The sequence below is a fragment of the Euphorbia lathyris genome, chromosome 1, assembly GCF_963576675.1.
Source record: "Euphorbia lathyris chromosome 1, ddEupLath1.1, whole genome shotgun sequence".
Lineage (NCBI taxonomy): Eukaryota > Viridiplantae > Streptophyta > Magnoliopsida > Malpighiales > Euphorbiaceae > Euphorbia > Euphorbia lathyris.
The window spans coordinates 15,429,204-15,442,286 of NC_088910.1; the positions used below are offsets into that span (position 1 = coordinate 15,429,204).

At 29.8% G+C, this 13,083-nt stretch overlaps 1 protein-coding gene across 11 annotated transcripts in view; it reads left to right on the forward strand.

The window, feature by feature from the left end:
- LOC136222681 (UPF0481 protein At3g47200-like) overlaps positions 1-13,083 on the forward strand; it is a 35,908-nt gene that overhangs the window by 7,010 nt on the left and 15,815 nt on the right. For 6 of the 11 annotated variants that reach the window (XM_066010411.1, XM_066010424.1, XM_066010448.1 and 3 more), the window contains 5 exons: positions 3,415-3,444; positions 4,353-4,397; positions 4,920-4,961; positions 6,133-6,180; positions 10,604-10,639. In XM_066010411.1, the coding sequence (XP_065866483.1) occupies positions 3,415-3,444; positions 4,353-4,397; positions 4,920-4,961; positions 6,133-6,180; positions 10,604-10,639 (201 nt within the window). The remainder of the gene's footprint in view (positions 1-3,414; positions 3,445-4,352; positions 4,398-4,919; positions 4,962-6,132; positions 6,181-10,603; positions 10,640-13,083) is intronic. The other 5 variants (XM_066010444.1, XM_066010459.1, XM_066010466.1 and 2 more) reach the window with 2 other exon arrangements.

The following is a 13,083-nucleotide window of genomic DNA, read 5'->3' on the forward strand; positions in this document are numbered from 1 at the left end:
CACGCCTTAGCTGAAGTTGACTATTGGAGCTTTTCTCCTCCAATGCTCCCTTATTGTTTTGCTTTGCCCCGTTGACTCGAATTCTCCCAATTACCCATTTTATCAATTTTGATCAACTTGAAACCATCATCATACACTCTCCCTTGAATAGAACTTGGCCCCAAGTTGTTTGTTGAGTATGGAAGAAACTTATAGGTCTTGAAGAGACGCCAACCTTTCATATAAAAGGAAAGTGTTGTCGTTCACCATGAAGGTGGGAGAACCACCCCACAAGCTTCCGAGTTCACTTTCTTCACAATCTTGAGTGGATCATTTGTTAATTTCAAAGCTTGTTATTGGTGTGCTTGAAAATTTCTCGATGCTTGAGTATACAAGAACTTCATCCCCCAAACTTGCATATTAAGCTTCCCCGGTGCTCATCCTTTTTGGCATTCTTCTTCGAAGGGAATGTCTCGGTGAAGCTTGTCTACCCATTCATTGGCAATCCTATGAAAACTCTTTGATACCCCTACATGGCTTCGAGTAGACAAACTTCGGGCTTTCCCATACTCCACTTCATTCACCCAGATACTAGCCATAACCTTCTTCTGCTTATAGCCGAAATTAAATGGAATATTTAGGTGATACTTGTCAAATCACTCCTTAGCAATCACATTAATGTTATTCACTTCCCCTACATTGATTTGAGTGGACCAACTTAGGATTTTCTTATCCTTCACTTCACTAACCCGAATATTATGCACAACTTTCTTCCACTCATAGTCGACATCAAATGGAATGTCTCGACGATACTTGTCAACCCACTTTGTACTGATTCTATAAACACTCTTTGAAGCCCCTACATTTCTTTGAGTTAACCATTCCCGGACTTCTTTATCATTTTATTCACTTATCGGAACAATATGTGTGAACTCTTGGATTGCACTCATCTTCTCTTATCTACCCAGATGCCATTCCTATTCACCAAATGCCATAAGAACACCAAGCTCTTCGCCACAAGATTACATTTCATAGCATCCACAGAAAGTATATGCTCTCTCAACAAATCAAATAAAATTTTCAAAACATATATTTTAACAAAGTACACAACAACAAGTTCAAATTTTACCAAGTTGGAGACAAGATTTATTTGCGTTATGAATGTGTTAGGAGTTTTACGCATTCCTAAAGTCATCACAAGGCACCCTTCATTTTTCTCTTTAGAGCTCACTACACATCATAAGAAAGATTAGGTAAACTATCTCCGGGATCCAAGTCAATTCCATGCGATATTTTCCTCAAAGATGCAAGCTTTTGAGGCTGCTCTTTAAAGGAAACATCAGGCATTGGATCTACTTTATCACTCTCAAACTTTCTCTCCCCCTTCTCAACTTCATTCTCTTTAGAGCTCACTCTATCATGAGGAAGACTATGTGAATGATCTCATCGGTTGAAGTCAATCTGATGTGGTATCTTCCACAAACTTGGAAGCTCTTAAGGTTTTTATTTAAATGAAACAACCTTGCCATCTTCGGGCATTGGGTCTACTTCAGTTGGGTTAGTTACCCCCATCATAGGAATTTGTTGATTCCTCATGCATCCATTCAAAATCGATTCCTGAGTTGGATAAGCACTCAAAGTGGCCTTCTTTTTCTCAATAGAAGAACTCATCATGGGTGTAAGGTTGTTTGAATATTATGTAGGTGTTTCTTCTTCCCACACGCAAGGCATCATAATCAAACTGTCAATGCCTTCCTAGGAGCAAGTGGCAAGTCTCCATTTCAACTACATCTCACATGACTTCATCTTGACCTGCCCCAATAGTGATAAGAACATTACAATAGTGAGTAACTTGAAGTTTCTACACCTCTTTGATCTAACCAATATGATAAGGTCTATGGTATGGTTCGGGAACCAAACAAAACTTGCCCAATGTGGCTTGACTAATGATATTCTCTTGGCTTCCTCCATCAACTATCACCTCACACTTCCTCCATCAATTATCAAGTTCTAAATAGTTGATATCTTGGGTCATGCTCTTGCTCAATAGACATTAACACTCTCGTTACCAAACAGACGACATGCTCACCGTCGAAAGTACCACTCTTAAGCAGGTCATATATAACACCTTCATCTTCTTCATCATTTTCTTCATAAGGAACCTCATATAGGTTCCAGTTAACATTTCTAATATCATCCTCATCATAATCAAATTCATCATCGCTATCTAGCTCATCCTCAAAATCGTCCTTCTCTTTATCAATCTCATTCTCAAACGTATCTCATCCTTCTCATTCTCATTTTAAATCTTGTTCTTCTCTTCCTCAACCCAATCTCGCTTCCCAAATATTGCCACACACAAAATCAATCTCCTCACATACTAAAACTCCTTCCTCCTCATTCATAGAATGATTCAAATTCTCATTTATAATTTCATTACCCACAAACTCAAAATTAGAACTTAAATCATTTCAACAACACACGTATCCTCTCACTAGCAATTTTCCTATCTATAATTTCAACATGAGAAATTGAAAAATTAAGGTTTACCTCTTGAAAGTGCAATGGAGGAATGATTAGTGATTACTCTTTAAGAGGAACCATTAGGTCCTCTTGGAATGATGAGAGAACCTTACCTTCCTCTCCATTTAGTTGTCTCAACAATTGCTCAAAATCTCTCCTCATCTCTTGTCTAAGGTTTTCCACTTGTTCTTCATCTCTTATTCAAAGCTTTCTATTTTATTTTTCATCTATTGTCTAAAGCAACTTATTTTTCTATCCAAATACTCTATGGATGTTCTTCCAATTGTGAAAGAGAGACAGACAAGGCTTTAATACAAAATGATGCAGAGAGGGTTTTGACCCTAAATCAATAAAGAATTCTCAAGTTAAACTTGAAGGAGTTGAAAACCCTCAATTTTACAAGTTAGAACATAAATGAATTGCAAAATCCCTAATTCAGATGTATAAACCCTAACTCTCAAATAGAGAAAATCCGATATGTTATTAATAAATATGATAAAAAGGTTTTTACATCTTTTATATATAAAAGATCAAAATTTTACATATTATCTAGTGCATCAAGTTGTTCTAAAACGGTCTTGCTCAAGAGTCATGACTGTAATTAGACTAACATAATACAAATGCCACAATATTTCTTTCATAAAAAAATTAATATTTGAATTATTTTCTTGATACACAGTAAACAAAATTAATATTTATCATGTGAATTTTCAGTATAAATTTTCATCATCTATGTCATTGCCCCCCAACATCATCTTTTTCTATCATTTAAAAGCACATTAGAATGGTATTTATTTTAAATTTGGATATTATTTTGGTATTTATCATCAACATTTCACTATATTAATCTAAGAATACTCAAATATTCAATAATATTGTTTCTTAATGTTTTATGTAAATCTTATCGTGCAGAAGTATCCTCAATGGTCAGCGGACTATCAGGTAAAATTATTATAATTTATATGGCGTAACACTATTTAGCTCCTAACCTATCCAAAATTTTGACATTTAGTTCCTCATTTATTATGATCATATTTGGTTCATGATCTATATACTAATTGATAAAATTTCATCAAATTTAATGGAGACTTGGCATAAATGTTATCCCATTGACACGTAACGATATTTTGATATTTTTACTTAATAGATTTTAATTTTAGATTTGTTTTAACTTTTTTTTCTTTAAATCCAATTAATTATTTCCATATAAGAACATCTATGTAGAAAGAAAAAAAAAACTTTAAGACACCATAATAACTCAATTATTATTTGTTGTTTTTTGAAACCCAATTATTATTTCTGTTCTTGTTGCTGTTATTGTCGTAAAGTATGAGATAGTTTCACCGAGACAATCAACATCGAATCCAAAATTAAAGAAAAAGAAATTAATTAAATTAAAAAAAGCTCCATTCAAATGGTTAAGATAGGCAGTTCATACCGGTATTCAAAAATTATCTTACGATCATTAAGCCACTTTGATTAATTTGACTCGATGTTGATCATTTATAGATGTTGATAGTAACCGATTCAAAAACAAAATATTTGAATTATTAATAGACGAAAATATGTTAAAAATTATATATATTTTTTAAAATAAATGCTTGGCCATGATGATTTTTGTTCCAGATTCCATCTCGATAACAAATCCGCTTCTAAATTCGAAATAGAATGTAATTACTACGAAAAATATATCTTTAATGATAGAACATTTTGTTAGTAATTTTTAATTTTTTTCTTTATTTTCATCAATGAGGATGATTAAAATTTTGATTCTTCTTACTTTATTTATTTAATGATAAAAATAAATAATGTTTTGCTTTAATTTATTTGTTGAAAATCACATTTTTTAGAGAACACCCAGTGGTAGCGATGGCGGTTCATCTGAAATGTTACAGGTATTTAACTTCTTTCCCGAAACAAAGTTTACATCTAGCTTAATATATCATGGTATTTGTTCAATTTTATTCGATTAAACCATTAAATTTTAGAAATGTTTCAATAGTACATATGAATGCGGATTTTGGACGGTCAGAAAAACCACTCTTAGACCTCGTAGTATGTATTAACCTTTTTTATCTTTTAATTAGTAAAACAGTTAATTCGCTCATGAGTCGTGAGTTAAAAGATTTACGAGAAGTTATTATATATTAATTGAATTATGAATATAACTTCATGAAGAGATAAATTGACGTTGGTTTGAGTGGTTAAGAGTCTAAAGTTTCTTTAACTAGAGATTTTGAGTTCGAGTCTTAGTCATGGTCCTAGTGTACGTATAAAACTTTAATTAGAAGATGGTCCACCTAAAGCGTGTCCCACTAATTTCGAACTGAGTAATCGACAAATTATATATATAAATGAAATTGGTTGAAGAGTTTTAACTGTAATTAGACTAACAGAATAAAAATCTTATGGCACAGGCATCAATTCCTGCAGATAAAATCGGATCGAATAGAGAAGAGGTAATGTTATTTTTAGTTTTTTTTTTTTACATACAATAGGATGTATTTTTAGAAATAATTATATAATACTTAAGTTTTGCTTATGTCAAACTCTTTATTCTTTTATTAAACTCAATGCTCAAATTACAGAGAATAAAATTAAAAACGAAAAAAAGCAACTAGATAAACTTGCAATGGACTTTAATATATGATACTGATGTCAAAACTTAATGAATCCATAAAGAACACACCATCATCACCAAAAATCTTTAAACAATTACGTTTCACTTCCATTAGAAAAATGAACTCGGGCCAAAATTTGGACGCTAGGTCCACTAACATACGAACTACACGTGGGTTGCCCATGCTCCGACAGTTCCAATTCATGGTACTCATTAGAACAGTATAAATGCCTCTTGTAAACCTCCAAATATGTTATTTCAATTACTTTGTTCACAAAGAAACAGGGAAGAGAGAAATCCAAAAATTAAAAAAAATAAAGTTTTGTGTTTTCTTGTACATTCACAAAAGAAGAAAGAAAAGAACGTATTTTTTTTCTATGAATGAAAGTTATCTTTTATCTTTCAATTTCTTATTTCTAACAAATTAAATGAGTCGGATCCGGCCGGGTCAGATCCCATCAAAGGTGGCCCATCCGAAATATTCAATAAAGGTAAAACTTACAAATTCTCTTAAATGCCTAAGAACTCTTTCTAATCCAACCTTCTTTCTATATTTTGAGAGAGGCACGCAGTACTTCTCTAATTAAACACTTAAAACTCTCATTTTTAACATGAAAATGCAAATAGGAAGAGAAAAATGAGCAACCAAACACACGTTTAATTAAGGAGTATAAGTCATTGATATAAATTTAAAAGTGTAAAATTTTAGAAATTAATTCTAATAATATTAAAATTAGTGTGGAAAATTAATGTAAATTTATGATATTTTTAGCTTAGAAATGTTTGTTGTTTACTATTTGATATTGTTGTTAATTATCTACTATTCCTAGTTGTTAATTGTTATTTCAATCCTAGCAAAAAAAATTCAATCTAAATTTATTGTTAATTGGAAGTAAAACAACAACAATAATAAAATAAAATAAAACAGATACTAAAGACTTTTAAATTTATATAGTGAAAAAAAATGATGTCTATTATTAATAAAATTGTTTGAAAATTATATTTTCCAGGAGATATCAGAAAATGATGATCATGAAAGTCCTAAGCATAGGCTACAGGTATTTATTTCCTTCCAACAAATTTAAGGAAATTAATTGGAAAAAGAAAAACATAAATAAAAATAAAAGATATGGTTTGATTTTTGTTTTCAATATTAAATACTTAATATTTTGTTATATATATTATCTTAATATTTTGTTAAACTATTTTCACTATTTTTAAAAGGGATAAGAACCAAATTTAACCTTAGATTTCTAAGCAAAATCAATTTTAGCCTTAGGTTACCAAAAATTTGAAAAGACTAATTTAACTGTTATTTAACTGTTATTTCAGACCTTCCAAACATCAATTATGTTTAATATATTCAATGTGTTATTACCACTATTTAAAAAAATTTGTTAAAATATGAACAACTAAGTCTATCAATTAGTTAATCATAATTTTCTTTTGTCAAAATATATAAAATATTTAATGTGTTACTAATATAGTTACAAATAACTAACAAAAATGTATGAAATTGTTCTAGTTTATCCACAAACTTGTTGATAATGTCCAATATGACAGTTAAATAATATTCAAATTGGTCTTTTCAATTTTCTGTAATATAGGACTAAAATCGATATTGCTTGGAAACGTTAGAGTTAAATTTGACCAAATTCATATGTTAGGGCTACATTTGCACTTCCTTTAAAATGAGAATGTTAAATTTAATCCTTATCTCATTTTTAAATAAAAAAAAATATTTAGTGAACATTGGGTGAAAAGGTGAAAAAAAAATTGTTGGATATTCCTACTAGATTGGCATCCCTAACAAGACACCATGAACATGTCTATCTAATATTATTAAAAAAAATGAAAAGTTCATAAAACAAAATCTCAGCAATTTGGAATTGCTCTAAAGAATTAAATCATTAGAAACAAAAGAATTGCAAGGCTAAAGAAGTTAAACCATGCTTTGCTAGTGCGTTTGTAGCCATATTTCTCTCACGATATATGTGAAAGACAACTATTTTCATATGAGATCAATATGTAAGACTGGAAACCACTTTTGTCTAAACTCCCAGAGAACATCCATTAACCTCTGTTTGATAAAGGAGACGATATATAGTGAATCAACTCAGTCCAAAGGCAGTGCCATCCTTTATGCCCAGTTATTCAGATTGCATAAATGGATTCTCTAAGCTCCGCAATAAAAGCGAAAGAGGAAGGAATATCAAAAGAAAAGGCTCCTCTTAGAAATCCCTTAGTCGTCCTAAAAATGCCTCTCGTTCGAACAACTCAATGTGATCCTAGTGGAGAGGCTGCCAACAAACACTTATAAAACCGAAACCGAATACTTACTAAGACGGAATTTTTAGAAGAAGACATTATACTCAAAATCCAATCCCAAAAAATCACCGAGAAACTGAAAGCCTCTATTACTGCAAGAATAAAATCTCATTCCATTATGTCAAAAGCCTTTATAGTATCAATCTTAAGGGCCTTTATGTGTCTTTCTTATTACTATCATTCAATGAAAGGATTTATTATTTCTATTTCCTACTACAAGCCAGCAGTTGTGATTTTGATCTTTATAGTGAATTTCTTTTTTAAGTAACTAAAAATCTAAATTCTATTGAGCCTCAAATTCATCCAGGTGCAAATCTCCAAACATATTATGGTTCACAATGTCCTTTTGAATTGTAGAAAGAGTTGAAGCGTACGCAACTTATGAATTAGGAGCTGAGCCGAGGGAAGGGAAGGGTGGTTGGTTTGAAACTTGAAATAAGAAATCGAACGGACCCTTTATTGCATGTAAAAAACAATAAATTATGATCCGAGTGATGCCGATGCAAAGTAACACAAAATATATTTTCCTCGAAGTCCACAAAAGTCGTAATAACCAAAGAACGATCCAGCCTACAGTTAGCTCTAACTTAACCTCATCTTGCATTAGCCTAAATCTATTATGCTACCAAATTTTTAGCATCAAATAAGCCATAATCATCAATAAAGGCTCTAAAATCCTAATAGGTACCTAGAGCTAAAGATCGTTCCATTTTTTCATGAGCCTTAGAATGGAGTTAAAGCCACCAATTACCACCCAATTATTAGGAATTGACATTTTGAGATTCATAAAATCATTCCATAAACTCGCGCCTATTGACCTAAGTGTTGACATAAACAAAACAAATTTTGTTCACGATCCTGTAATAAGATAAATTTAGACACATGTATAATAGGTCGACTTATCCCTGCTAAAAACCAATTATGTGAGAAAATTCTTATGATTCATCAAAACTAAATGCATACCTAAACTTCTCCAATATATAGAATTAATAACCAAAAATTGAACTGTTGGTTTGGGAATACACAATACATCTGGCTTATCCTGAGAACAACAATTAAGAAAATAATTTGAGTTTAAGGATTACGAATACATTTATAGTTCCAATATGGGATCTTCATAACAAATATTTTCTTGGAAGATATCCCACTATCTTGGAGTGACCAAACTGAATTTCCTCCTCAACATATTTTTTTTTATAACCCAGTGTCTACCAAGGGAGCCCATCTTATCTTTATATCAGTCGGTGGACTTCTCAAAACTTGCTCCCTTGAAATTCAAGTTCAACTTGGCCAACCCCATTTCTTGTATGAGACGTATTTCTTGTATTAGTCGTATTTCTTATCTACCAGGGAGAGTAACATCTTATTGGGTACACTAGTACAAAAATGGCCTATAGACACGGTGATTTACCGTCATTAGCCACGGTTGAACGATTCTGGCCAAAAGGGGCGTGACCAATGCTTGGCATCGGTCGTTTGACCGACGCCAATATAGGAGTCTTTTGCATTGGGGAATTGGAGTTGGTTGTTACGAACAACCAACTCTAATTCCTTGAGTTTTAGCCACAGTTATTTCAATCAACCGTGGCTAAAGGGGTATTTAGCCACGGTTGTTTGTAACAATCGTGGTTGATGCCAATAACATTAAAGTCGGTTGTTACGAACCCACTCCAATGAGTCCAATGACCAAAATTAATCTAATTGTCGCATTAAAATTATTATAATGATTCGGATTGAAGGGAGATACTCTAAATTAGATATATTCAAATATAATATGCATCTACATCCAAAATAATACAACATTAAATGAATTCACACCATCTTCTAAATTCCTAACTATGTAGCTTAATGCAACATTATCAAGTGGTGAAAAATAATTGTCAATTTAGGATAAACATAATCAAAAAATTCCACCATGTAGCTTAATGCAACATTATCAAGACATCTCATCCATCTAATTGTCAAGTTCCTACCAGCATGAATATTCAGGCTTCATGTGATAAGCAAAAACAAGAACATGAAGAAGTTCTGAAAAATGCAGATATTGCAATTACCACGGTGAAGCTCCTCCCAATATCTTTCTTCCCCATACTTGGCTTCATACTGTGAAGTACTTCTCAATAGCAGCCTCCAAATTTTGGCCTAACATGTCAAATTTCGCAAGAGAAAGAAATTTAGGAGATGTTGTAGGGAGTTAAGGCATGACTTGAACATCTATTGATATTATGCTTCAGCATCAACATGAGATCTTAATATGACAAACAGATTTAGGCACAAATTCAAATGCACCAAAAATATTAACCGAGTTGTGTCAATGGGGTACATCAACTACGTAGTTGGCTCCAAAAAGGTGAGGAAGAAATGAAACCTTCTGCAAAGCCTTATATGGCAGGATTATCTGAACTTCAGGATACATCAACTTTGATGTGATTAATTGTATTGGAAACCAGAACTGTATCCACATATCTCTAAACTGAACATTGTGTAGCCATCACCTTCTGTTTCAGATGGCTAAACATGCTTGGCTGATTGATGGGGTTTTTTATATGCCAACAGTCACATGGCATGTGGTCAATCTATTAATAAACATTAGAAAATGGAGGAAGCTTCTCGTAAACTAATTCCACCCAAAAATTATCTCCTTCCACTATATTCCAAGTGATTGAAGTAACGAATTTTCAAGGCCAATCTCCACGAGCATCCGTGTAAAGTGCCTAAAATCACCTTCGAATATTGCTTTATTAACAATTAGCCAATCTTTTAGCAATATGCACAAGAATTTGAACACCCCTGTTTTCCTAGGATAAAGAATAAAGATGTGCCCAAAAATGAGTCGTTGTCAATTTCTTGTGTAGAGGGTGAAAATGTGGAATCTAAGGCTGCAAGATAAAGATTCAATGCTTTAAAGTAAGAATTGATGTAATAATTGAAAATATGTCATATATTGTTACAATATTAAATCTAACTTGTAAAATTATTATTTTAAAGAACGAAAAGTAAAACTTATAATGGGGTGGTATATATATATATACCTTCTTTATATATTTATTTAGAAATTGGTAAATTGAATTAGATTTTCAATGAGGATAAAATTAAGCAAATTTTAATATGCTATAAATGAATTTATTAGTTGATCTGTATCTTATTTTTTAGGGAAGAGCTCATATTGCTGACAAAGCACTCGAATATGTACGTAATTTCCTTCCTTTAAATATCATAATATTTCTCTTAGTGTATGTGTATAGAAAGTAAAATATTTTATTCTTATGGTTATATTTTATTTCAAATATTTACTAATGTTTATTTTTTTTATATTAGTCAGTTCACACATATTCGATTTAAGAATAAAAAGAGAAACTTATTATATATATATATATATATGTGTGTGTGTGAGAGAGAGATTTGTTATATCTCACAATGTTACCCTTTTTCGTGTATTTATTTAGAAATTGATAAAATGAATTAGATTTTCGATGGGGATAAACTTGAAATAAATTTAATATATTACAAATAAATTTATTTATGGTTTTGATGTTAGTTCAAAAAAAATTACTAATCTTTATTTTATATTTATTATAAGTCAATTCACACATATACTTCATGATTTAAAATAAGAATTTATATATTACTATGATATTAATTCTAATTTTTTTTAAAGAACAAAGCAAAACTTATTAAGTGTTGATATATATATGTATATATTTATCGCACAATCTTACCCTTTTTCATGTATTTATTTTGAAACTGATAAATTGAATTAGATTTTCGACGAGGATAAACTTCAGCTAAATTTAATATGTTATAGATGAATTTATTAGTTAATTTAATATCTTATATTTTAGGGAAGAGTTCAAATTGATGAGAAAGAACTAGGACAATACATAATTTCTTTCCTTTAGATACATAGTATTTCTTTTCGTATATACTTATAGAGAGTAAATCTTGTGGTTTATATGTTATTTATTGTGGTTTTTATTCAATTTATACAATTAAACTTTTAAATTTTAGAAATGTCTCGTTAGTACATGTAAATACTGATTTTGGACGGCCAGAAAAACCACTCTTAGATAAAAATGAATAAATGATATCCATTTTTAATTTATATAGTGAAAAATATTATTATTATTATTGATAAAATAAAACCGATACTAAAGAGTTTTTAATTTATATAGTGAAAAAATGATGTCCATTATTAATCAAACTAGTAGAAAACCCGTGCGATGCACGGGGTATGAAACTTTTATATAATTTAGATAAATAAATAAATTGACATATTTACTTTTAAATAATTTTATATCATGCTATGAAAAAAATTTATATTATATATATTTGAAATTAATATATATTTTTTAATGATAATTCAAATTAAATTAATTTTAAAAATAATTGACTACTTTTTTATAGAATTTTAACTAAAGATGAATGATTTATTTATTTTTACAAAATTCAATGATTTGTACTTTTTAGGAATTTTAATACATTTTCATATTCCAAATATTCTGTGAAACAATAATAATAAAATAGCAGATTAATTAAGAAATATATTAGAATATAATAAAAAAACCAAAAATTGAATTAAACTATAATTAAAATTAAATATTATATTTACGATACAAAAGAATTACAATATAGGTTAAACAAAAATTGAATTAAACTACAATTAAAATTAAATATTAATCTACGATACAAAAGAATTACAATCTATGTTAAAATGGAAGCAACATCAATATATTATTCTATAAACTATTACAATCAATACTTTTCTAATGTTGCATATGAAGAAACTTTATCAATTCAATATGTTATATATAAAAAAAAATAAAATTCGTAAGAATTAGTCACAAATTCATCTTGATGATAATTATTTTGGTTGATGGAATTTCATGATCACCAAGTATTCGAATTCAATTATTCATTCTGCTACAATAATTCAATATATCTAATTGAATCAGTTTAAGATGATGATTTCTCCTATTTTCATCTCGTAATATCTCATCAAGACATTTGATCAATTTGTTCTTCATTCTTTCACTATATAGAATATCAGCCATACTCGCAGATATCAATATTTTGACTTCATTAAGATTTTCTAATAATTATATATTTTTGAATTTTGTAAGTAAGAAAAACAAACAAAAGAATTAAAAAAAAATGAAGGGACGAAAAAGATAATTAGGAGAGAACCATCTTCCTCTCGGGTTTTTTTTTTAAAAGTAAGAGAGAATGTCGAGACATAAGCGTATAAAGAGGAGAGTGAAAATATTTTTTGCCCATTAATTAAACATTTTATTTTTTCTTAATGAAGTATTAAGTCCATAAATTAATTTTAGTTAAATAGAATTAAATCGCAATTGTAACCACTCAGTACAAAAAAAAAACGTTTTATAATTAATATGTGAAATTAATTATATTAATTAGAATCATTATGCTCAACATTTGAGAATTTGAAGAGATTCAAATAATAATATTTTCTTAATTAATATTTTTCAATAATTTGTCATATTTCATTTTCATCTGTTAAAAACTCTTGAAATAGTAACAATTTTGTACGAACCATAATATAATAGTTAAAAATATATAAGCCAATGTTGCAAAAGCAATTATCTCAATATCCATAATTAATGTATATTTTT